This window comes from Ambystoma mexicanum, chromosome 5p (genome assembly GCF_040938575.1).
Source record: "Ambystoma mexicanum isolate Mex_15411 chromosome 5p, UKY_AmexF1_1, whole genome shotgun sequence".
Lineage (NCBI taxonomy): Eukaryota > Metazoa > Chordata > Amphibia > Caudata > Ambystomatidae > Ambystoma > Ambystoma mexicanum.
The window spans coordinates 837377387-837402617 of NC_090930.1; the positions used below are offsets into that span (position 1 = coordinate 837377387).

The 25231-nt window shown below is 48.6% G+C and overlaps 1 protein-coding gene across 4 annotated transcripts in view; it reads left to right on the top strand.

Annotated features, from left to right (window-relative positions):
- The window catches only part of ANLN (anillin, actin binding protein), a 728409-nt gene that overhangs the window by 315246 nt on the left and 387932 nt on the right, over positions 1–25231 (top strand). For all 4 annotated transcript variants that reach the window (XM_069613260.1, XM_069613259.1, XM_069613262.1 and 1 more), the window contains exon 12: positions 20253–20394. In XM_069613260.1, the coding sequence (XP_069469361.1) occupies positions 20253–20394 (142 nt within the window). The remainder of the gene's footprint in view (positions 1–20252; positions 20395–25231) is intronic.

Consider the following 25231-nt stretch of genomic DNA (forward strand, 5'->3'; position numbering starts at 1 on the left):
GGGGGGTTGCACCAAAGTGGAGTTCATCTCGGGGTTAGTTGGGCCCATCAGCCAAAGGGGAGAAGTCGTTCCGTCCGGAGCTCCTGTCGATTTGAAAAAGATCCGCACACCAGTAGGGCTTCACCGGGCACTTCGAGGACCAGGAGGTTGCAACAGGCTTCTCTTCACGGTTTCCTCTTCGGATGTTTCTTCCAGTGGTGGACTTTGCCTGTAGTCCCAAGAGCCTTAACTTTACAACTCGTTCACATTCATTCACAGTCCTAGGATGTCAGTCACCCAGCAGGGTGGCTGTCCTTCCCTGACAGCCAGCCAATCAGGACTGGTTGTGTTCAGGCACACCTAGAGACAAAGGACAGGCCCTCACTTCCTGTCCTTTCAGATGCACTGGAGCCAGGGGTGGACTTCAGGGCTGAAGCCCGCCAAAGGCACAACACACAAAGGGCTCAAACCTGTCTCAACTTGGAGTAAAAGCCAAGAAAGACCGTACTAACAGAAAATTGCAAAAAAAAGACGACTAACATTTTGACAAAATGGTCCTCCATGGGTGGTGTACTGCAGCCGAGGGTACAGCCTGTTGTAAAAAATGCACACTGGTAATAAAAAGTAAACCACTGCCACCAGCCATTTAAAGCCATAAGTGTAACAAAAATGTTTACATGAGAAAGTAGGATAAGGGGCTACTAGGTAACGCCCCTGCACTCCACATAAGATGGTGTATGCTGGACCTACAGAGTAAAAAGGTAAGGAAGATCAATGTTACCTTACTATTCTTGGAACAGTAGTTTACCCAAGAAAGGGTATTTAAACCTGAAGAGACATCCACTGAGGATGCTGTGTCACTATACAGAAAGCAGATGCCTATGGAGTTTGTCAGACTCCAAAAACAGTGAAAATAAAAAATCCTAGTCGGGTGGGGGGGGGGGGGGGGGGTTTGGTTGGTTTGTGGGGGTTTGGCGGGAACACAGGAGGGAGTGAGGAAAAAAGGTTCCACTCACTCGGGAGTTAAAATTAAAAAGTCCTAAATTCAGCAAAAGAGCTGGGGGTCTCTAAGGTGGAAGGGAATTAGCACAGAAATGACAATTCTCCCCAACACTGATCCAGTTGTTCCTGTCCTCCCGGTCCCCTAACTCTGGGTTGAGAAACCTGAAGGTGTCTCCCTAGATGGTCCCCGGGGATCCCAATCCAGGTGGCCAGCACACCGCCATCACTAATGGATCCAGTTCCTGGGGGTGGACCAGTGAGGGAGGAGCCCCTGGATGGGCGGGGGTCATCTGGGAGTGGGACACCGACGGGTGAGACGTGGTATCCACCTTCATTTAACACCTTTTCCCCATCTTCTCATGTAGGACATTACAATCCACTGCCCGCCCCCCTTTTCCACCGCGAGCAACGGACTAACACAAGAGCCGTTTACCTGAGATGTCCCAATAGCTGGGTCAGGCAAAGTCAGGCAGTTGATCAGAATCCCACATTTTACAGCCCTTTCCCTTCACCACAGGGATAAAAGATGGAGCCAGAGAGCACAGTACGAGAGAGGCGTACACGGCAGACAGCACATCGAGACGGCTACAATGCAGCAGTTCAAGAGAAGGTGAAAGGCGGCGGGAAGCGAGGGTGGCGAGGAGAGAAGAGACCTTGCCCTTTTCGTGCCAGACCCGCAGAACCGTCACCGAGGAGAATCTAAGACCGCAGACAATGGCCCCAGTGTCATGCTTCAGATTTCAACAGTATGCAGGGCTGGTGAGCCAAGATCCCGTGCCTGTGGTACCGGCCTTGACTCCAAAGAAGACAAAAGCCCAGTGGTTAAGCACAACCGGTGAGTCGAGAGGAACCTATAAAAGCCGGGTTGTGTTGAGTGAGAATCGCACAGGGGCAACTTTTGAAGCAGAAGTTATGAACTTTGAATGAACTGTCAAGGGTAGAAGTTGCAAAGGGAAAGCGGCATCACATGGGTGCTGATTCGAGAGACTATGGTTGAACCCCATATTGAGAAACTATAGGAGCCAGAAGGCCATAGGAAGGCCGCCCGAGGAAGTAGTCTTACGTGAGGGTCGAGCAAAAGCCCTGTACAATCGAAAGACTTTGATCTGAAAGTTAGCTGAGAGAACGTGAAGTAAATCCTGCAGTGGGAAGAAAACTGGGAAACTAATCCCAGGAAGGGACCGAGTCTAGAGTCCCAAGAAACAGTAGTTTTTGGAACTGTTTAAGACCTAATGATTTGTGGTTTACAATTGAGGGTCAGCCTGGAAGAGGGGGGAACGCAGGGGTTAGGTCATCACCCTATTTGATCTGAAGAGTATGATTGCCAAGGGTCAGCCCAAACGAGGGGGACCTAGGGGTGACGTGTTATCACCGTAGCAAACTTTCAATTGTTAAATGAACTTTTGTTTGTCATTGAAACTCATCAGATCCGAAGGCAAGAGACTTTCTGAGGAAACGAGACTTGGCCATCGATGGCCCTAAGAACTGCCATTGTGTTTGTCTGGAAAACAAAAACCCCTAACCATCGTCTAAAGTATGCTCCGGTCTCAGACAATCTTGGACAATCGCTGGGGGGGGGTTAATCCCTACACCCCCCTTCCTCCCTTGCTCTCGTATCTCAGGCCCTATGTGCACTGTTACTCCTAACTTACTTCTAACAACATACACCTATCTTACTACTGTGGACACGAATCACAAGACACAAAGAAAACACATGAATCGATTCAATTTATAACAATGAAATACATTCATTTATGCTAATACCAAAGCATAATTCAAACAATGCTAAAACTCTAGCCAATACTGAATTTGCACCCTTTATGCTTCTGGTGCAAATCTACCATGCAATAACTAGAAGCCTTTCAGGTTCCTAATGCAAGCCTGTGTGGTAGGCCTGTGATTCTAATGCAGTCTAATGTAAGCCTGTGGTTCTAATGCAGTCTAATGCAAGCCTCAAACATCCAGTAATCTTCTCCTTCATACAGAATCGAACCTCTCCTATCCAATCCACACCATGCTTCACACTAACTCTTTTAAAACAATCCGTCTGAGCTCCCCATTCCCAAACTCAAAACTGTTTGCGAGTGTCTGACCAACAACTAGATGGTGTTGCATTCTAATCATGGCCGTAATTCTGGGGGTGGACAGGGATGCCCGTCCCCAACCTCCATGGCACACCATTGTCCCCATGCATTTTGGCTCAGGCACCTCCCCTTCAGATGGCATGTCCTTCCTAAACCCATCAGCACAATTACCCCACTAAATGTAATCAGTTTGTCTAGCCATGAACCATACTTCCCATTTGCTTGGGCATCTCTCTCCTCTCCAGCTCTGTATTTGTCAAGCCAGGTCTCTCCTCTTCCCGCTACTCTCTGCAATCAGTAAGTCAGTGGTGGCAGGCCCCTTAAGATCGGTCACACGACTGCTTCTGCCAGGCTCTCTGCCCCAAAGCCATCGGATTCTGCTGCACCAAGACATCTCTCCCTCATTCTCAGGACTGCATCCATCCAAACTCCATCAGCAATTAACTTGAACAAACTGAATCTGCATCCTCCAACAGACTCTCAGCAACCAGCAAGGACTAGGAGCTAATCCTTCAACTACCTCGCACTAGCTACTCTCCTTTCTCTTCACCTCTGGTTATAGTTTCCAATGACGCACTTATTTCTATGGTTATTTACAAAGGGAATAGACGTTCTTAGTAGGGAATGTGTCAGTATTAACAATGCCTGCCAGTCTGTGTTTGCGTGTACTTTCACTGCATGTTCTGTGTCAGTGTCAAAGTGACATTGGACATCATATCTCTTTCATGGCCATCTGAGTGCGGTCCCTGTAAAATACCATCTAATTCCATTCACTCCACTGTTGGCTCTCTCTGCATTACGAAATGCTCTCTTAGTGCCCGTTTTCAAAGCTACTCCTTGTGTGAAAAGGCTTCTCTCCTCTCTACCCACTCCATGTCGCGCTTCCTCCCGCCTTTGTCTCCGCGGCGCACAAGCTCAAACTGATTAGCCAGGCCTTCTCCAATGGGCAAGGGTTCGTATTATCTGTGTCTCTCTGCCAATGTTTACAAATACTTGTACACTGTTCATTCAAAACAATCTTCGCACACCGAGGCACAAACTTCTGTGTCTCCCTCAGAAATGGCTCATAGGCCTCGTGCTAAATGCTTCCTAGCGTTTACGATTTCTTCTCGCAATGCAAGCACTACCATAATGCAAACTCATTCTAAGTGCACACCCAACATGCATACATACGTACATGAGTCTCTCAATGTGTCTCTACAAAGCATACATGTGTCATCATACTAAATGGCTCTTCATGGCATTTTCAAATATGATAGTGTCATTTCCAGGCCTCATTCGTTCTGCTCTCATGCAAACAATACGTTTCTCTCTCAGCCTAAGCGCTATAATGCAAACATAGATGCATAGCAAATCATTCTCTACATATCAAATATACTGTGTCTCTAAAGCACAATCATGGCACTCCAAATACTTGCAAGTGTCATTCTATTGCAAATGGCAAAGTGGCAGTCTAATATATGGATAACTGTAATGATGCTACTTCTGCATGTACTTAATCAGAACTAAACAGAATGCAATAATGGATAGCTAACCATGATGCCCTCATGCCTAAAGGAATAATACTGGGTAACAATAAGTAATGATTCTCTATCAATGGGTAATAATGGGTAGTGGTTCTTTAACAAAGAGTACTGATTCTCTCTTATGATTCTTTATTGATTCTAATGATGAGTCTAACGATAACAATTCCAGGCTCCTCATTTTATCAGATTCCACAATTGGAATGGTAGTCTCGTGCTAGAAACGCCCGAGATAGTACTGTGCTGCAAGCTCCCATCCTGCCCTGTGCTAAAAGCTTGGGGAAGAGACCCAAGCCACCACACCCTAACTTATTTGAGAACACTTATTTTTTTTCTTTCTTAAAACTTAACCCAACACCTTTTGTATTCAGCATAAGGCATTGGAAACAGGGTTTCTTAGTATAGGCCTTTTTAATTGACTTGACATCACTAGGTCTGCCTTACTCTCATTTGATGGTCGACGTCTGTCCCCAAATTCTATTTAGGTTTAGATTAGGTGTTTTTCCAACCCGTATATAATTTTCATTGTTCAATAAACACCCTTGAACTGCAATCACTTGTCTGTCTTACTTTTGGTCACTGTGTTTCTCACAGGGTGCAGTGTTTTGTGCCACCCCTTCATTGGACTGGGACTGTTACGCATGTGGCTACAAGTCGCACACTGCAGCCGTCTCTCATCTGCATCTTGAACTGTGTGGGAACTTTCCTATGTCTATTCCCAAGACACCCCAGGTGTGGTTGCCTTTTCTCCTGCATCTATAGGTAGTCCATGTTACTTTGCTTTCTTGTATAAACACAGCAACCTATTTTATTTATTGGGTATTTATTATGCACCTATACACCATGTGTTTCGAGGCGCAATAAGACCAGAGGAAGGGGGAACAGGAAGGACAAAGAAAATCCTACTAGGCTTGTGACATTCGGATCGTCCAAGTGCAGTAACAAGAAGTGCGGAGGTGGGAAAGAGGTCAGGGTGGAAGGGCCGTAAGAAAAGCTAGTGCCAGGGGAGGCCAGGTGGACACAGACAGGGGAAAGCAGAGTGCAGGGGCAGGAAAATCCATCAGGTAAGTGCGAGGTAAGTGGCTGGAAGGGCTACAAGGGTGCAGGCCCAGCTAGGCCAGTGCAAGGGAGGGGTCTGTAAAGGCAAGTGCAGGTTGAGGGGGTGGTCAGGGGAGGCCAAGTGCTGCGGTAGACTGGATTGGGGGGGGGGGGGGGCTGGGACCTGGTTAGAACCTGAAGGAATCAGGCAGCCAGTCGGGAGGCAGACAGGGACATTAGCAGCGAAGGGGGAGAGGGAATGAAGAGAAAAGGAAGGTCTTGAGAAGCTTCCGGAACTTACGGATATCTGACTCAAGTTTGAGATTGGATGGGAGGCCATTCCAGAGGGAGGCACCTTAGGAAGAGGGAGATCTACCCCTCACTCTGCTTGGAAAAGTGTCTGATCTGCAGAGAGTTGGAGCTAGATGACCGAAGGGCTCTAGCAGGGAGGTATTTAGGGAGATGGAGTTGGATGTAGCGGGGTCCTAGGCCCCAGAAATCCTTGTGGATGATGCAGATTGTCCTGAACTTGATGCTCCGAGCAACCAGGAGCCAGTGAAGAGAATTTAGGCTGGAGAGATCAGGTCCCTGGTCTTGATGTCAAGGATAAGCCTTGCAGTCGTGTATAAACTGAGGGGGTCGAAGGGAGGAGTTAGACAGATTGAGGAAGAGGCTGTTTCAGTAGTCCAGCCCAGAGAGGACCAGAGATCTGGAGACATTGAGTTTCTGGGGGGAGAAGGTGAGGAAAGGGAGAATGCCTCTGAGGAGGTACAGCTTAAAGTGGGCCTTCTTGGCAAGGTCCATGATGTGAGGAGAGGAGAGGAAGATGACATCAATGATTTTTGCCTCACAGGATGGTGAGGGGAGGGGCCCATAGGGGGAGGTTAGAGTGTGGGTCGAGAAAGAGGGAGCAGGGGTCCCAATGAGAAGGTTCTGTCTTATTGGCGTTAAGGCAGAGATCATTGGCAGTGCACCATGCCTGAATAGCAGACGGTCAGGAATGAGAGAGAAGGAGGAGGAAAGCTTGAAGGAGAGCTGTGTGTCATCCACATAACACTGGAAGTTAGGAGAGATGGAGATCAAATGGGCTAGAGGGCCAGGGTAGATTTTGAAAAGCCAACACAAGAGGATGGAGCCCTGAGGGGCACCCCAGGCAGAGAGTAAGATGGTGGAGAGAAAAGGGCCCAGTTGAACCTGGAAGGTCGGTCAGAGAGGAAGGGAGCCAACCAGCCCAGAGCCAGGCCTGTGATGCCAAGTGTATCACAGAGCTGATTTATCAGTGTGGCATGGTTTTACCATATCAAAGGCAGAGGAAAGGTCAAGAAGGATGGGAATGGAACGAGAGCTGGGATCTAGAATTGAGGCCAAGTCTGCTCTGAAGTCGTCCTGGTGGTTGTGGTGACAACCAACAGATTCACTGTGGTAAATAAGCTGGGAGATGGCCAGCTACTCCAAGAGTTTGGGAGAGGAAGGGGGTACTGTAGAAAGGGCTATAGTTTGTCGAACAGGAAGGGTCGGCAGAAGGCTTTTTGAGTAGGGGGTACACAATGGAGTGCTTGAGGAGTGAGGGGAGGGTTCCAGTGGCAAAGGGGTGATTGCAGAAATTGACCAAGGCTGGATCAAGGGAGTCAATGTTGTCCAGGATAGTTCTGGAGGAGCAGAGGAGCACCTGTTTGGATGAGACTTTCATAGAGCTGACTTGTCTAGAAACCTCACCAGGTGTTATGGTAGAGAAGCAGGAGAGTAGGAGGGGAGAGTGGGGCCAAGGGAGGCGTGAGAGTGGGTGAGGGTGACGGGAGTGCAGATGAGATGTGAGTTTTAGACATTGTGCAGAGGGCCAGGAAAGGCAGAGAATTGGAAACTACAGTAGGGTTGGCGAGTTCCTTGCAGATATTGAAAAGTTCAGCTGTGGTGTAAGAAGCCGCAGAGATGCAGGCTTGGATAAAATACTTTCCTCCAAGTTTTATGGCATCAGTCTTTTGACTCTTGCATCACACAGCACTCCTTGTGCACTGTTGCTGGGAGCCCTTCGGGCTTCCCTTTTTATTTTCTGTTAAAGGGAGATATTTGTATCCTTCCCATCTTTTATATTGTGAATTCTGCACACCACAATTTGCGGTGTGCTGAGGGCTTACACAGTATCCCCTTTTTCACTGCTCCTGTAACTTTTTGGTTACAGTGCCAAGCTAACCTGAATGACTGGAAGTGCTTTTATCCTACCTACGTTTGTGCACTTTTTACTCCCAGGCTGTACTCTCAGGCGTGGTAGTGATCAGAAGGGTCATCATTGACCCCAAAATGGTGACGACTTTTTTGCCATTTCTTGTTTGCTTGTCCCTTCTTGGTCCTTCTGCTGTGCTGCGTGGGCAAGGTCTTGGTTTTTACTTTGTCTACGTTGAGAATCCTTTGTGAAACCTGCAAAGGCTCCAGCGTGTCTGTGGACAGGAAACTGGGGAGGACTCCAAAACTCTGTGCTTCTTTGTCTTCTGTTCTGCCTGCCTGGAACCAGTTAAAACAGGGGGGGGGGTGGGGGAGGCTGGCAGTCCTAAAAGGACATCCACCACCCAGACTTTGAATGGTGCATGGGTGCTGATTGGCTGGGGTTCCTCCATAAATCCTGAGGCCGAAGATGAGCTGATCCCTGGAATGGAAGAAGCGATGTCCGCAGCTGCTTCCAGATGACCGGAGATGCCCACTGAGTAATCGCTGCTGCTTCTTGGCCCCTTCTTCCAAGCGTCAGCAGTACTCTTAAGAGGACGACTCTCTCCTTTTTATAATGGTGGGATCAATCTGTCTTGAGACGACCTGCATTTCCATCAATCCCACGACAGGCTGTGACCTTCACGGGCTGCAAACCACCAATTCCCTGGTACCTGTGGGTACTGTGCAGTGCAGTCTTCCCAAGATTGAATCTTCCCAAAACTTTGGTGCAACTCCTTCTGGATTGCCAGAGGCAAGATTGCACTCCTTAAAGCCCCCTCTTGAAGCCCCCCCTCACCAGAGTGCTGGACCTAGAAATCGAGACAAATTGACTGGGCGGTAATTGTTCTTCACTGGTGCTTCCCAAAAGGAGCCAAAATCACAGAACCGTGAAGAATCCATTGCGGAGAGCCTCTTTACTCTGCTGCTGCTGCGAGATCTATTCCAGAGTACCTCCTTTCATCTGCCTAACCAGGAATCCGGTGAACAGGTCTGCTGCTGCAGCATCGTGGGGGTGTCGTGCTGCATCCCCTTATTCACTGCTAAGGCACTGATAGACACTTGGTAGAATTTACCTAGCGCTGAATTGTTTCTCTTGTGTTGCTGGAGTGCTGATTCGTGTGTACGGGAGTTGGCCAAACACAGTACCCCAGGCTTAACATTTGTGTTCCTACAGAGAGCCTTCTTCGAAGTCCCTGACCCTTTTCCAACAAAGATTGTTACTTAATTGCTACAGAAGACTTCCTATGGAACTTTTTGAACTTTTCTACATCTGTGCCTTACCTGTTTTTGCCCTCCAATCTGACTCTGACACGCCTAACTATAGAGGGATGGATTTCAAAAGTGTTAGGCTTCTATAGAATGATTGCAAAGTATTTACTTACCTGATGTTGGTTTGGGGTCATTTACTTTGACCTGAAACAGATGTTCTGAAAAGTTGATTACCAAAGTTTTACTTTCCTTTGTAAACTGCCATTCTAAAAGTACTACCAGTGATTTACTTACTGTGAGTAATGGATTGGTATGCCTAAGGTTATTCTGGGTTATAGTACTTACCTTTACCCTAGTGTGTGTGTGTGTGTGTGTGTGTGTGTGTGTATATATATATATATATATATATATATATATATATATATATATATGTAAACACATGGAGGATAGAAAAAACCTGCACTCCATGCAGGAGGTCAGTGAATCCCAACAAATGAAAAAAAACTCGAATCCAGATAAGTGGAAAAATCGAGTTTAATGAATGGTAAAAAATACAAAATAAATGGCAAAACCACACAGCAAGCGATACAGGACGCCTAGGCAGTGTCCTTAACGACGCGTTTCGCGCTTCCCTGAGCGCTTGATCACGTTAGGAGGACGTGTTGAAAATGAAAGTTAATATTGTAAACTGGTCCTTCTTCCATGTTGCCAACCAACCTAAGCTCACAACCTTGCATGAAACCATAGCGGCCATTTTAGAGTGTAGTCAAGAAGCTGCTTTAACCATAGAGAGTGCAAGTTTAGATACAACAGTAAAATACAGAGCACATTAAAATCCCACACTATAAATGCTGAAACGGAACGTTGATAGAAAGACAAGTCAGACAATACAGTGGATGTCAAAACACGTTGCTGTACAAGAATTAGTACACATGAGCAAAAATTCGAATTAATAAAGAGTCCGTAGCTGTGACATGGTACAAATATTTTGCAATAAGCGCCTAAAAGCTAATCATGCCAGTGGCAGGCAAGTCTAAATACATAAATGTGTAAGGATGAAATGCAAGTGCAAATCTTCGCTAACCATGGCAGTATGTAATATATGCTCCCGGAGTAGAAAACAGCTTGGACAAACCTATATGTAACTTGCACAATAAAACCATATAGCAAACTACAATATAAAGTGCTGGTGCATTGGACCGTAAACGTAACACATTAACCATGTAGCCTAATCAACAAGGTAGGCATAAACAATTCATGGGGGATTTTAGAACAGTCAGTGAATGCATGCTCAGTGATGAAACATGTAGCAAGCTGCAATTTAAAGTGCAAGTGCAATAGATCGTAAACATATCACTCTAGCAGCATAACCTAATCTAAAAAGGTTAAGTAATCATAAAGTGCAAGTGCATTATTCATTGAGGATGTAGCAATCAATGAATACAGCCTTTAGAATAAAAGCATGTTGTAAACTGCTATATAAAGCGCAAAGGCATGTCACTCTAGCAGCATATCCTAGTTGAAGAAGGTTAAGTAATCATACAGTGCAAGTGCATGACACAGTATTGGAGCTTATTATGGAAAAAGTACAAGCAATCATACCATGGAGGAACAAAATCGACCACCAAACTTTCACAGTTCAGATATAATCATGTACTCACTAACTTCAGACCCCCTAAACACAGAAGAAAAATTTAGGGAAGACAGCCAAAATTCACCAACTAAACGATGGAAAAAGTTGGATGACATAAAAAATAAGAGTAAAATCAATAAACAATTCCAGGCCAGGTCAAAAAAAACATTTTTACAAATAAGTCCAAACGAGAAGAGAGCCGGAAGCAGTATGCAAATAGCAAAAGACCAAGATCAAATAAAACTGAGCAAGAGAAGAATAAAAAGGGGGAAATTTGTGCAAATTCATAAAGGAACAAAATAATTAAGTTCCCACAAAAGTATATAACTCCTCATCCACATTGTGCCCGTTAGGATATTTAGAATCAAAGTCCAAAATAAACCTGGTTTCAAGCTGTCTCAGTTTTAAAGTGCGATCACCACCCCTTGGGTCAATCGGTACATGAGCAACAGCAAAAAATGTAAGTAAATGGACATCACTGTCATGTTGCTGCCTAAAATGTTTGGCCATATACCTGTTGGTGTGTCTGTTTCTTTGGCCTATGTGCATAATAAGTTCTGTGTACTACCTACAGCCCTTTCTCCCTCCTAAAATGAGCCTGGCTGCTTAGCCGTTGCTACCAACATACTTGTGTGGTTCAGGCCTTACTAAGAGTTGGAGCCATGTGTCCAAAGTGCGAGTTTTCAAATGTCTTACCTGTTGGTGGACTTTTGTAAAACTCCCTAACGGATGTGATTTGTTCCTCCCACCCACTGTGACATGCAGACTGCGGGTGAAAGGAAAAGTGACCAAAAGTGAGGGGGGAGAAGTTAAAGTGGGAGGGGAAAAAAGTCAGGAAGACGACTAAAGGGCTAAAAGCATACACCTGCAATGAAAAAGTAAGATGTGTAAAGGACTATTGTTATCTACCCATATGTCTATCAGTATCCTCCCGTTGGAGGTATTTTTTTTTTTAATTTGTATAATGCGCTAAACGCCGTAGGCCTCGGAGCGCACAAGAAGTGTAGAGGGACCCCTCAACGCTCGCACCACAATAAATACAACCCGCTAGGAAGAAGGCCCAGCGCACCTCTTGCAAAATTAGTACAAGCAACAATTTATAAAGGCAGGCATTGTCATTGGTGATGCAATTATGTAATGTACAAATCCAAATGGCTGGCTGGTCGAGACCCTGTACATAGGCTACCTGCTCCAAAGGGGATGCCTGGCCATTGGTCCCAGCCTCTTCTGTCCATCTTCCACGTGGGCTCCTCCTCACGCATCATCAGGCACAAGACAGCGAATAATTAGCAGAAAAAAAATTACTATCTCTAACCGGATGTGCACCTGGTACTGCAGACAAGGGCTAAGGGGGGGGGGCGGGGGTAGTTGGAGGCCATCACTTCTGACAGACTATAGCTCGATTCAGATATGTTGACGCCCCACCAAGGCTTCTCACCCTCGTTTTAGATTTGTTTTTATCCCTCCCTGCACCTCGCCTTCACCACAGGTGATGTGATTCGTGCTGCAACTGATCCCAGTTTTCATATCTTTTCTGATTGATTGGGGGTTTGGTACCTTGGAATGCTGGGAGTCTTGGGATGGGGGCATCTGGGTGCTATACTATAGCTGGGATGTGGAATGTTGGAGGTTCGCGCACTCCTTCTCGTGGAATTGCTTTTCGCAGAGAGCTCTCAACCCCCTTGTGGCCTTGCAGGCACATTCCTTCTGGGATTTCCTTCTCTTATTTTCTCTCAACTCTTCTATTCTGTTATGCTCTTTGGTCTCCCTTCTCGTCTCGCTCCTTTTGAAATCTATATACCATTCTTGTTTTCAGTTAATGTTTTCTCTCCTATCGTGATCAGCATCACTTGCATCTCTTGGATGATTACCTTTTCATTTCCAACTTAAATTTCATTTTCTCGGTCTAGTCTTTAAATCTCTTTATGGACTAGCTCCAGACTATCTTGCTGCTCTCCTGTCCTTTTATACTCCTCCTCGCTCTTTGCTCTTGTCTTTTTAAGTTGACTGCTCCCCGCACAACCTGTGCTCCGTCTCGCTTTCGTTACTTCCAGCTTATTGCTCCTCTACATTGGAACGTCCTTCCTCTCTCTTCAATCTATCACTGTCTTCTCTTTTTCGGGTCTCCTTGAAAAATCATCTTCTCCACTGTCCATGATTGTTTGTTTTCAGAACTGATATTTGATTTTATTTATTTTTGATTGTTTTTGTACAGTTGTTTTTAACTTTGTGCAGAGCTTTGGACAAAAGCGCTATATAAGCTTTAAATAAATATAAATAAACCTGGTCGATTGGAAATACCGCCGCCCTCCCCTCCCCCCTCCGCCCCCCCCCCCCACCGCCCCCACCCCCGAGTCCCTACTGCGCACTTCTAGGCCTCATCCTCATTCGGAAAAGCCGAGGGGAGAGTGGGACATGCACGGGGACAGACAACCGCCCTCCCCCAACGTAAGGAAAATGATTTCAATACATTACTATTTGTAATGTTCTTAGTGTATGGTTTGTCTCATGCGTTTTTTAAATCTTGATGCAATACTGTAAATATATGTACCATTTATTTTTGCACATACACCAACACTTTAGTTGGTCTGTTGTGTTGTACATGGGCATAATTATACCTTTCTACTAGTCCACTATTCCTATGACGAATATCTGCTTCATCAGGAGTAACTAAATTGTTTTACATGATACATGAGCCACACCTGCTCTTCTGATTAGTTTTATTTGGTAGTGCTGAACAGTTTCCTGTATTATACTTGGCAGGATTTTTCCAAAGATCTGATTGTTTTGTTTTCAAAATGGAATGAAGGGAATGTTGATTTTTAGGTATTCTAGAATGGGCAGTTTATATTTGCCTGCATTGATGTTAATCAGTGTTTAATTGCACTCTCTTTAGACAGTACTTTTATTTATAAAGCAGGTGCATTTCTTTGGTCAATTTAGACCCATCTCATTTTTATGAGAAATAATTTGCAGAGAATACATCTCATTTAGCCGGCGTCCCGAAGTAGGATGTATTTTCAGGTTAGTGATTGTATGGGTGAGTACACTAGCTGGTGGAGGAATAATATGAAGAAAGTGACGGGGGACACAAACTGGATTGACTTGTACAGGAAAGAACCTAGGGCCAATGTGAGGATGTGTAGTCTGGGGATAGCGTTGAGTCCCCTCATTTTCTTCCTGGAAATGGTGCGTCTTTAGTATGTGAATATTGAAACAACAAGGTTTGCATTTCCTAACTGGACTGCTTTGTTCTAGTTCTGTTGTCAGCACAGCTACCTCTTGTTCTCCAGCATGGGGTCTGGCATGGATTCACATGCTCATGAATATTCCCCGTCAGGCTGGGAATCCTCGGTAAAGAAAAAACCAGTATCAGTTACATTTCTGATCTGTCTTTCGTAGTAATAACCAATCACTGGTCTCTGCGTCATACTGACCACAGCCAATGACTGCCCTCTACCTAAACCCCGCCTCTGGCAGCCATCTTCAGATTTTTACCGCACGTTCATGTGTTGGGATCCTCGTGCTATTGCTCTCGAGCGTTAGTGCTATTTTTTTCACGTTTTTTCTCAAAAACTTCGTTTATTTCGGTCAAAAGAGCCTCAAGCTCCACCGACTCTCCATCCGATCAACGGAGACCCGTGTCGGATTCGTCTGCGCCCCTCAAGGGTGAAGATTTCGTCGAGCTACGCTTTTGGAGGACTCCAGAAGTTTTCTCAGGCCCGTCCCGGACATGGCCCAGGAGAAGGGAAGCTCGACGCCCGGAAAGCTGTTCAGGGTCTGCCCTGGATGCCAGCTGCAGAACGTCTTTAAGGAGGACGAACACTCCTTTTGTCTTTACTGCTTACATGAGGACAAGACGCACGTGGAGAAGGACTTGCGTTTTGCGGCAACATGTCGGAGCGGACCATGAAGGACCGCCATCAACGTCTCGCCAACTGGCTGGAAGGGAAGAGCCCGTCCGGCGAGAAGAAGAGGAAGAAATCCGAGCGGTCTTCTAAGACCTTTGAGGACGCCCCGGCGACGGGGGTCCAACACAAGGCCAAGCACCGCGAGTCCGCTGGCACCAGGAGCGCCGAACGGTCGGGCTCTACGGGCGCCAGGCAGGGCGCACCCTCCCCGGTACCATCAACCACGAGCCAACGCTCTGGGTCGGGTAAGAGGAAGGCTGAGCACCCGGCAAAGCTCCTGGAGAGGCCCCGGTCGAGCTCGAAGGCCCCATCGGAGGGGGAGCGAGGCAGTGTGCCCCCCCCCCCCCCCCCCCCCTCAAGGATAAGGCGGTGAGTGCACCTAAGGTGGTGAAGGCCTTATTCCATCCGGCAAAGGCCTGTATCGAGACTGTCGCGGCGGCCCTGGCTCAGACTGTGGAGGCTACGCCAGTGGTGGCGACCTCGGGGCTCAGAGTCTCCCTGCCACCTCGGAGGGAGTCCTCTTTTATGCCCATCGATAGGACCCCCGTGAAATCTCTGGCGGAGAAGAAAAAGGGGGGGCAGGGTGTCGTCGTAGACTCGGCTTCAACCTCGGAGGAAGAGCTGATCGAGGTCTTAAGCCACAGCCTCGGCGTGGAAGAAGACCGGCCCGTCGGGATGGATCCCGACGCGGGTGACGACGACATCGCCGAGGGCGCCGACGGGGCCCCTGATCGCCCGTCGGATTCCCCTCTGCCAGCGCCGCAAGACAACTCGGCGGCCATTTTGTTGGCTATACAGTCCTTATGCACGGAGATAAGGACGAGACTACCGTTGCCAGCGGAGGAACCACTCCCGTCGGGGGACCCAGAACCGGGACCTTCTGGCGTTCCTCCTCCCAAGAAAAGGATTCACCCTCCACCTCCTTTTCAGCCGTCGCGCCCCGTCCAGCCCTCCTCCCCGTCCACGACTCGAGGGGATGATACGGGGACTGACACGGCCGCGACGGGTACGGACGACGAGGTCTACGACGAGGATCTTCCGTCCTCACCTCCCACCAGGGCTTCTCCGCCCGACGAGATTGGATCGTTCCACTCCATGATCGCCAGGGCATCCGATCTTTTCCAACTCTGCCCTGAGGAGAAGAAAAAGGAAGGATTCCTTTATCAACGGCGCGAGGCCAAGAGGAAGACGGTCCTCGCAGTGCCTCTAATGGACGACATTTGGGATGAGGGCCTCGCCCTCCTCAAGAACCCTTCCACGACGCCAGCGAGAAGAGACCGGTACGAAAAGAAGTACCGGATCCCGGACGCGGCCCCCCTGTGCCTCCGGGCGCAGCCTACCCCGGACTCCGTCGTCTCCGCGGCGGCCAGGAAGAAAGCGGGGGGTGCGGCCTCCACATCGACTTCCCCGCCGGACGGCGAGGGAAAGAAATTGGACTCTATGGGACGCAGGGTCATCTCGTCTGCAGCGACGACGATTAAGGCGGCCAACGCCTTGGCTATCGTGGCCCGCTACGACAGGGAGCTATGGTACAAACTGGCTCCTCTGCTGGACTTCCTACCGGACAAGAGGGCGGATGCCCTGGAGATCCTACAGGAAGGTGAGGTGGCGTCGGACCACGCCATCACTATTGCGACGGACATCGCCGATACGGGATTTCGCCAGTTGGGCAACGGCGTGTGCCTTAGGCGGCGTGGATGGCTCAAGGCTACGGACTTCCGTCAAGACATACAGACCAGAGTCCTGGACATGCCGTTCGATGGGAACAACCTGTTTGGGAAAACAGTGGACGATTCCCTTCAGGCCATTAAAGCGGAGACGGCCCAGGCCCTTGGGGTTCTGCAACAACGACGGCCGCCCTTTCGGAGCAGCGGAGGCAAGGGCGCCTCCAAAGGTTCCGGCGGCGGTTTCTCCACCTATCGTCAAGCGGCCCGCTCGTCGTCTCAGGAGGCCTATAGGGGACGAGACAAGTCGGGCGGACCCCGCCGTCGTCGCCAAGGAGGTCAAGGCGGCAAAGCCTCGTCGAAACAGGATTGAACCGGCCGTGGGGTCGGGCCCCCACCGAAGCACCCCGGTGGGAGGCTGCCTGGCGAGCTTCGTCAGCGTGTGGGAGTCCATCTCCACCGACCGTTGGGTGTTGGACGCCTTAGCCCGGGGCCACGCGCTCGAGTTTCAAAGAAGGTGCCCGCGCGTCCCCCCCCTTGGCCAGGAAAGAGCTTCACGTCCCGCAGCTTCTCCTGGAGGTAAAGGCGATGCTCAGGAAGGGCGCCATCGAACTCGTCCCAAAGAGGCTTCGGGGCTCCGGAGTCTACTCGAGATACTTCCTCGTGAAGAAGACGGGAGGATGGCGCCCCATCCTAGACCTGCGACGTCTGAGCAAGTTCATCAAGGCTCAGAAGTTCCGGATGGTCACCCTCCAGCACGTCCTGGGTCAGCTGGAGGAAGGAGCTTTCCTGTCGTCGTTGGATTTGGAGGATGCCTACTTCCATATTCCCATCCTAAGGGGGCACCGAAAATTTCTCAGGTTTGTGGTCCAAGGGCGTCACTACCAGTTCAAAGCCCTCCCCTTCGGACTACGGTCGGCACCCAGGGTTTTCACCAAGTGCCTTGCACCGGTGGCGGCGCAGCTGCGCCGAGAGGGGATCCACGTCTACCCCTACCTGGACGACTGGCTCATCCGAGCCAAGACGAGGGAGCTCGCCGTGGACCACACGGTAAGGACCGTCCAGCTTCTCACGGACCTGGGATTCTCCGTGAACTACGCCAAATCCCACCTGGTACCCGCGCAAGACGCACTGTTTCTGGGAGCGAGGCTCGACAGTGTCCCTTCTGGCCTCCCCGTCGGAGGAGAGGACCAGGGCCATCCTGGGCAAGGTACAACGGATGTTGGTGGCCGACGCGGCCAAGGTGAGGTCCATCAAGTCCCTCCTCGGAATGATGTCTTCCTGCATCTACCTCATTCCCCTGTGCAGGCTCCGGATGCGCCCATTGCAGGAGTTCCTGGACGCGCGCTGGATCCAAACGACGGGCAGCTTCGAGGAAAGGATCACACTCGACGAGAGTTTCCGACGAGCGATCCGGTGGTGGGGCACCCGCGCGCATCTGACGGCGGGCATGGACTTCCAGACCCCAGCCCACCAGGAGACAGCGACCACGGATGCCTCCCTGGAAGGGTGGGGAGCGCACACCGAAAATCTGCACGCAAGAGGCCTTTGGCTCCCGACGGAGAAATCACTACATATCAACGTCCTGGAGCTCTGTGCAGTGTTTTGGGCCCTCAGGTCCTTCCTTCCGTCCCTCAAGGGCAAGGTGGTGAGCATCTTCACCGACAACACCACCACCATGTTTTACATCAGGAAACGGGCGGAACCAGGTCCCCAGCACTGTCCAAGGAGGCGCAGGACCTGTGGCATTGGGCCGTCGCCCAAAGGATATTTCTGGTGCCGTTTCATCTAGCAGGGATAAAAAACACCATCCCGACTCACTCAGCAGGGAGCTGCGCTCGTGCCACGAGTGGGAACTACGGCAGGATCTAGTGGATCTCCTCTTCCGACGGTGGGGCACACCCCAGATCGACCTGTTCGCGACGGCGACGAACTCCAAGTGCCGGAGGTTCGCCAGCAGGTTTCCCCAGGCGAGGAGCATAGGCGATGCTTTCTCGTTCCCCTGGGAGGGCCTGTTCCTTTACGCGTTCCCTCCCTTGCCACTGCTGATCTGGCTCATCAACCAGCTCAAGAGGTCACGGTGCAGGATGATCCTCGTCGCACCTGCGTGGCCGAGGCAGATATGGTTCCCGGACCTTCTGGACTTGTCAGCGTCCCCCTCAATCAATCCGGTGGACGCGGATCTACTCTCCAGGGAAGGAGGCGCCATCCTCCACCACGACCCGAAATCGCTGAACTTGCAGGCCTGGCTCCTGCAGCGCTAGAGTTTGGAGGATACGACATACCGGCCGACTGCAGAGAGGTTCTTGCAAAGGCCAGGGCGTCCTCGACTCTGAAATGCTACGGACACAAATGGAAGAGGTTCTCTGTCTGGTGCCACGCACAGAAGATTAACCCTCTACGGATTACGGCTCCCCAAGTACTGCCGTACCTGCTGACGCTGGCCAAAGCTGGACTGGCACACGCGTCCATCAAGATTCATCTTGCTGCGATCTCCCGATACACCAGAACCACGGGGCGGACGTCCTTGTGGTCTCATCGTCTGGTGAAAGAGTTCATGAAGGGATTGTTCAGATCGTTCCCGCCGGTCGAGGCTCCGGCCCCGGTGTGGGAGCTCAACGTGGTGCTGACCAAGCTCATGGGACCTCCGTTCGAGCCTCTGCACTCGGCCCCGTTGAAGTTTCTGTCGTGGAAAACAGCGTTTCTTGTGGCCATCACCTCTGCACGACGAGTGGGAGAGATCCAGGCCCTTTCCTGCAAGGCCCCGTACTTGACTTTTCACGACACGAGGGTAGTGCTCAGGACGCACCCCTCCTTCATGCCCAAGGTGCCGTCGGACTTCCACCTCAACGAACCCTTGGTGTTGCCTGTGTTCTTCCCGTCGCCTTCGTCGCCGGCTGAGAGGACTTTGCACTCGCTGGATGTGGCTAGAGCGCTAAAGTTCTACGTGGACCGCACGAAGTGTTTTCGGAAGACGTCACAACTTTGTGAATTTTGGACCTGTCAATCAGGGGAAGGCACTCTCGAAGGCTTCCATTTCCAGATGGCTCTCCGGCTGTATCATGTACTGTCATCGGTTGGCAAACCGACCGCTGCCTGGCCGTCCGAGAGCCCATTCCACCAGAGCGATCGCAGCTACCACGGCGTTCCTTTCTGGTGTGCCCCTGCTGGACATATGCAGGGCTGCTACGTGGAGGTCGACGCACACCTTCACGAAATTCTACTGCGTCGATCGGGATTCCAGGGAGGAGTCCAGGGTCGGCCAAGCAGTGCTGCGCAACCTGTTCGCCTGGTGAGGAGGTAAGATGCTTAATGTTGAGTTTGATGTAATGCTTAATGTTGAGCCTTTGCCACCTCCCGTGGTTGTGCATGTGTGTACTGCTATGTATTCTTTATTCATGAGCATGTGAATCCATGCCAGACCCCATGCTGGAGAAGGAACAAGTTACTTACCTGTAACTGTGGTTCTCCAGCATGGGTCTGGCATGGATTCGCATGCGAACCCTCCCGCCTAGCCCTCTGCGGCTCTTCACTTGGTCATACTGCCACTTCACGTGCTTCCAAATCTGAAGATGGCTGCCAGAGGCGGGGCTTAGGTAGAGGGCAGTCATTGGCTGTGGTCAGTATGACGCAGAGACCAGTGATTGGTTATTACTATGAAAGACAGATCAGAAACAAAACTGATACTGGTTTTTTCTTTACCGAGGATTCACAGCCTGACGGGGAATATTCATGAGCATGTGAATCCATGCCAGACCCATGCTGGAGAACAACAGTTACAGGTAAGTAACTTGTTCCTTTTTGTTCCAAGATGCATTGCCGTATCTCATTGTATTAGCGCTTGGTGAATCCTTGTATCAAGAACCTGTTGGTTGATCCTCAAGTAGCAGCTTCTGCGAGGTTATGGGACCTTTTGACTTTTATTTTGGTGTTTGGTGGTAGTACTTGCATTTTATAACGCAATGATGAACCAACCTGTTCACACACATGTCTTTGTTTTTACCTAGCATTGATGCGTACAGGTCTCAAAGGTTCAAAGAGGTGGATCGTCCTCAAATTAAACAAATAATTGTTCGCAAGGAAGATGTACATTCAAGACTGGAAGAAAAAAGAACAACAAGTTCTGTGAATATAAAACAGAAAATGAAGGTACTGTATCTTATCTCCCTAATCACTTGCTCTAAAGATTACTACTGGAACATAAACACACTAACATTTACACACCTGCACCCTGTCTGGATTCATGCAAAATTGGTCATGATCCCCCGAGTTCTGTCTCCTTTCTAAAAACTGGGTCTACTTTCAATTTACCCTTTAATCTAGTTGTTTACCCTTTAATCTAATAGTTGCATTCAATGTCTTTCAGTCGTATTAATAAAAAAAAGCCTTGTATGAAAAATACAAAGGCACAACAATAGGAAGCTTTCACATTTTACAGCCAGTCTGGATCAATTTCAGAATCTTATAAGGAAACGTCCTGGAGTCTACGTTACCCGGCGGTTTGAGGGGGAGGATGGGGCAGAAAACCAACATGCTGAAACTCTGGCAATCCATGCTGTCTTCAAACAATTCCAAGGCTTAGCCTGAAAGGTACAAGAGGAAAACATCTGCTCCGTGGAGGGACAGTACAATTCAGAGGGCCCAAAGGTTTCAAAAATCACACAGTGGGGAAGGGGATAACCAGCACATTTTGGAGACCTACCATCAACACACATTCTAACACACATTCTAGCGCTTGAAAAGAACAAGACATGACTATTATGCATCTTTAACGCCTTTTTTCAATTGCACCACAGTGTCTCCATTGTCCCATCAGGAGGTGTTGCAACAGGTATGGATTTCATCAACCTTTCGGCCCCCTCTGTGTCCCAGAAGAGGTAATCTTTCCCACTCCAGGTCACTCTGAGCATGGCCAGGTGAAGCAGACCTGCAGAGTTGCAGTCGTACCGTGGCAAAAGCGCTCCACTGCGCGCACGGTCTACCCCACTTCGCACAAATTGTTCTCTCCACATTGCTCCTCTGCCAAGAGCTACACACTGCCACTTGTCTGCGTTTCCCAGAACCAGTGTTAATCACAGTGTCCACTCGCATGAGCTCCTCCACCTTCAGCTCTGAGACTGCTGCAATCCGTTCCGAGCGGTGGCCACACTGACTGCAATCCTCACTTCTCAACCCCCCCGGCTGGGAGGGCGGCTTCCAAGCAGCAGCAGGTGTACCTTGCTACAGTGGTCCAGACCCCTGCCTTGAGTCTGGGATGTAGCGTCCTCAGTGTCGCACCACAGCAGCCATTTCGCCGCTCCACTCCCAACTCGCTTGGCACGCACCCATGGTGCAACCCAGCTGATCCTGCCGCCTCGCCACTCAGCAGCGCCTGACACTATGGACCACTGCTATGATCCCGGCTCTGGGTGGACTTATCGATCCAACCTCGTGGCCACCGCCACACTACTACTTAATCCATATTTGGAACCCCTGGCACGGTTTCTCGTCACCGTTAACCAGTCCTTTTTGTCCGGGGCCTTACCTCACGGTGCAGAGCTTCACTCAGTCTGGAGGCCGCCATCTTGTTTGGCTCAGTGCTGCAGCCCCCCACCACCCACCGGCCATTTTCTGTTAAATGATGGAATTGAGGAGTTTACTTTTGTGAGATTTGGAAATGGTCCGGTTTAATTTTTTATTGCTTTAAGTGGTCATTTTTCGATCTGTTTACTTAAAATTCATGCTTTGTACATCAGAAAGGAACACAGAATATTTATCTAAATTGTGTGTATTTTTGGTACATCCAGTGCCTTAATCCAGACGGCTGGTGTTGGCTGTACCACAAATACTTAGAACTGAGAATTTGACAGAAGCTTACAGGCTGTATGCCGCTTTGATATGCCCACAAGTTTTGATGACTTCGCACATTGGCTTCATACCTCGGTTCCGTCTCTCTGCTTGAACTGATTAATTGTTTATTTGCATGGCCATCTCCTGCAGTCCACTGTTCTTTTTCTAGTGGTTTTTACAGCCAAGTTTCCTCTGAGCTGCCTGTGTGACCTTACTCCAGGACCTTCTGAGATCCTGCTCACCAAGAGTTGTCTGATACCGGTTGAGTTTCTTCTTGCAACTGCCCACCCCCCAAAAGCCAAAGCTCGGAGTTGTCTCATGAAGCCTTCCCACACATGAGAGCTTTGCGGGTCAAACTGTCAGATATCATTCCGCTGGACACTCTTCAGAAGATTTTTCCATAGCCCTCTTGTGAGGCTTGTGGAACCATTTGACCTAACTGAAAGACTGGGTTCCAACCAAAAGTTATACCAAACTCTCTAACGAGATGTGGCAGAGCAGACCGGCTTCACTCTTGGATGGTTGTGAGGCACAGTTAATCCCAGCAGACTCCCCAAGAGAATACATTATGCAGATACACTTTATAGGGTTACACATACAAAGTTCAAATAAGTACTTGAGATGATACACTAGAGGTGTGTCTATGTATGTGTGATATATGTATATGTGATATACGTGCCTGTCAGTGCACTATAGTTAATGTGAGTACGGAGTACCTTTGGAAATAAAAATTAATTGCTAGCAACTTGTTTAAAAAAAATAGATTGTATTGAATGATTTATAGTTTATATCAAACCTTTATCGTAGATCAAATTTTTCCACGTAAAAAGAAAGAAAAGACTCAGGAATCAAATCCTAGAATCCAAAGAAAGAATGGAACGAAAGGGGAAAAGGTTGCTTTTGAAACAAAGGGGATCAAATTGGCAGCTCAAACACCTCCTTTAAGAAGTTCAGCAAAGAAATCGTAGCCATAAGGTTCTGGAAGGACCAGATTTCCTTCACATCCAATGTATTGCAGGCTTCAATTAACTTGCTCATGTGTCTGATTCTTAAGTCAGTTAAACCACAGCAAAGCAATGTGACATGCTTTTAGTGACACCAAGTTTTCTGTTTGCTGTAGAATCTACAGCCCTCCGTCTCAGAATTCCCATAGATTTTTATTAGTTGATTTGTAGTGTACAAGTCCAATTTGAAACTGATTTCTGTACCAGCCATTAGGGGCCTTGGTAAGATATTTAGGAAGTGTTCCCTGAGGTTTTGTTTCTACTCTTAAAATGTCTGCAGCAATGAAAGTTTCTTTACTCTTGGGTGTTAATCCAATCGCCCTGCCAAAGTTTCATTTTAATCTTTCCTGGGAATTTGGTCAATTAGTCCATATCAGACTGCAGTTTTTCTAGTCTGCTGCGACAGCAGTCAAGCCACTGCTTCATAAGCACATTATCTGCTCTGTAGTGATTAATTTTCGAGATTTCATATGGCACTGCTGGAGAAGGAACCCTAGTTTTCCGAAAGTGTCAGTGAGTTCCACGTCACTCGCGCTTTTAATGAAACTAGGCCTAGTTCATATCTCAAGGCGGTAGAAGCAATGTTCGATGGGTTCAAGATCTTCCTCCAGAATGCCCCTTCCAGGCTAGACCATATCTTCTACGAAACGCCTCTGCCACAAATGTTAACGAAGGAACCACATTCCGATTATATAACGTCAATACTGGTAAGATGGAAACTTTCGGAACTTTTTATGAATCCTATCTTGTCTAGCCAAGATTTTAAGCCTGGATTTCAGGGCCATCCGTCGTAGTTGATTGCACATGCTGTTTATCGAAGCCCCGAGGTATGTGATCAGAGAAGTGTTTCTTAGGCGTTCATGTTCAACGTACCAGTGGAACTTTTAACATTTGGCTGAAATTTTGCAGGCAACTTGGTACGCATGCCCCTGCCCCCACTTCTGCCCCCATCCCCAACTGGCGATTCTGGGAAAGATTTTTCACAAAAGGTAGCAGGTGCCCCTCTCCAGAAAGAACATGGCATGATAACCTGTTCTGTGGTATTTTCCCACTTGGAGCAGCCATCGCTTTTTTTTCCTCACTGTACCTTTCACAGATGGGGAAATATCCATTTGCATATCGGTCTTTGTCCCACCCACATGGGCAGTCCAGCACCGAAATGCTATGGCAATTCCCTTCTGACTAATGGTACCAACAGCAACCCCATACACGCGTTTCATCCTTGTTGTGCCTAATCAGTGAGGTAGAGCTGTGCCTCTCTGAGCACAGAGCAGGGAGTAAACCGATGGCTGCCAACCTTCAAAGTGGCTGCTATCTATTTTTTTTTTTTGACAATTCTGGGAAAGATTCACTGAAAAATAAAGGTAGTAAGAAAAAACATTTTCGGCCTAGTCCCCATTAATTTTCTCGTGGACAAAAGTCAATTTATTTTCAGACCACACACTGTAAACTGCTGGATGAAATTGGACCAGGTCCTAAACAACTTGGGAAATAACTTAGTTGGTTCTTTGTACATCTCATTGTAACAAAACCCATGAAATTAGACGTGTGTGGGAAGTGATGACTGTCTCAATCACCCCCATAGATGTCTCCCAATGTAATTTTTTGTCACCTGCTGTGATCTCATGTGCTGAGCCACATTTAAAGCCAAAATTGTCCCTTTTCCTGCCAAAGCTCATGGGTTTTGTTGCCATCGTTTGGTACATCAGCTCATTTAACAAAGGTTTTCCCTGAATTTCAAGCGTTTTATTTCGGATCATAGCCATATCCAGAAAAATGACTTTTGGCCCATTGGCATGGCCAATACGACCTACGGTTGTGGCACATTTCCCCCACTAGTAAATGATCAGATCCCACTGCCCATGTTGCACCAATTAACCAGAGGCCATGGCCTTTAGTCGTGTCTAGTGTTCGCATTGTACCAGGTAGGCTAAAAGACTGTAGTCCACTGGCTCATGCACCTTTTGGTTCCCCCTGCTTTCATTTCTGCGATAGTTTCACTGGTATAGTAACACATCATTTTCTGATTACCGTGGTAAGTGTAAATGCCCAAATTAAGCGTCTGTCATCCTCACTGCCTCTCTCCATGTGCACCCCACCTTCCACTTTGGGTTCCTGAAATACCCCTCTCCTGTCACTGTATATTCCTCCTG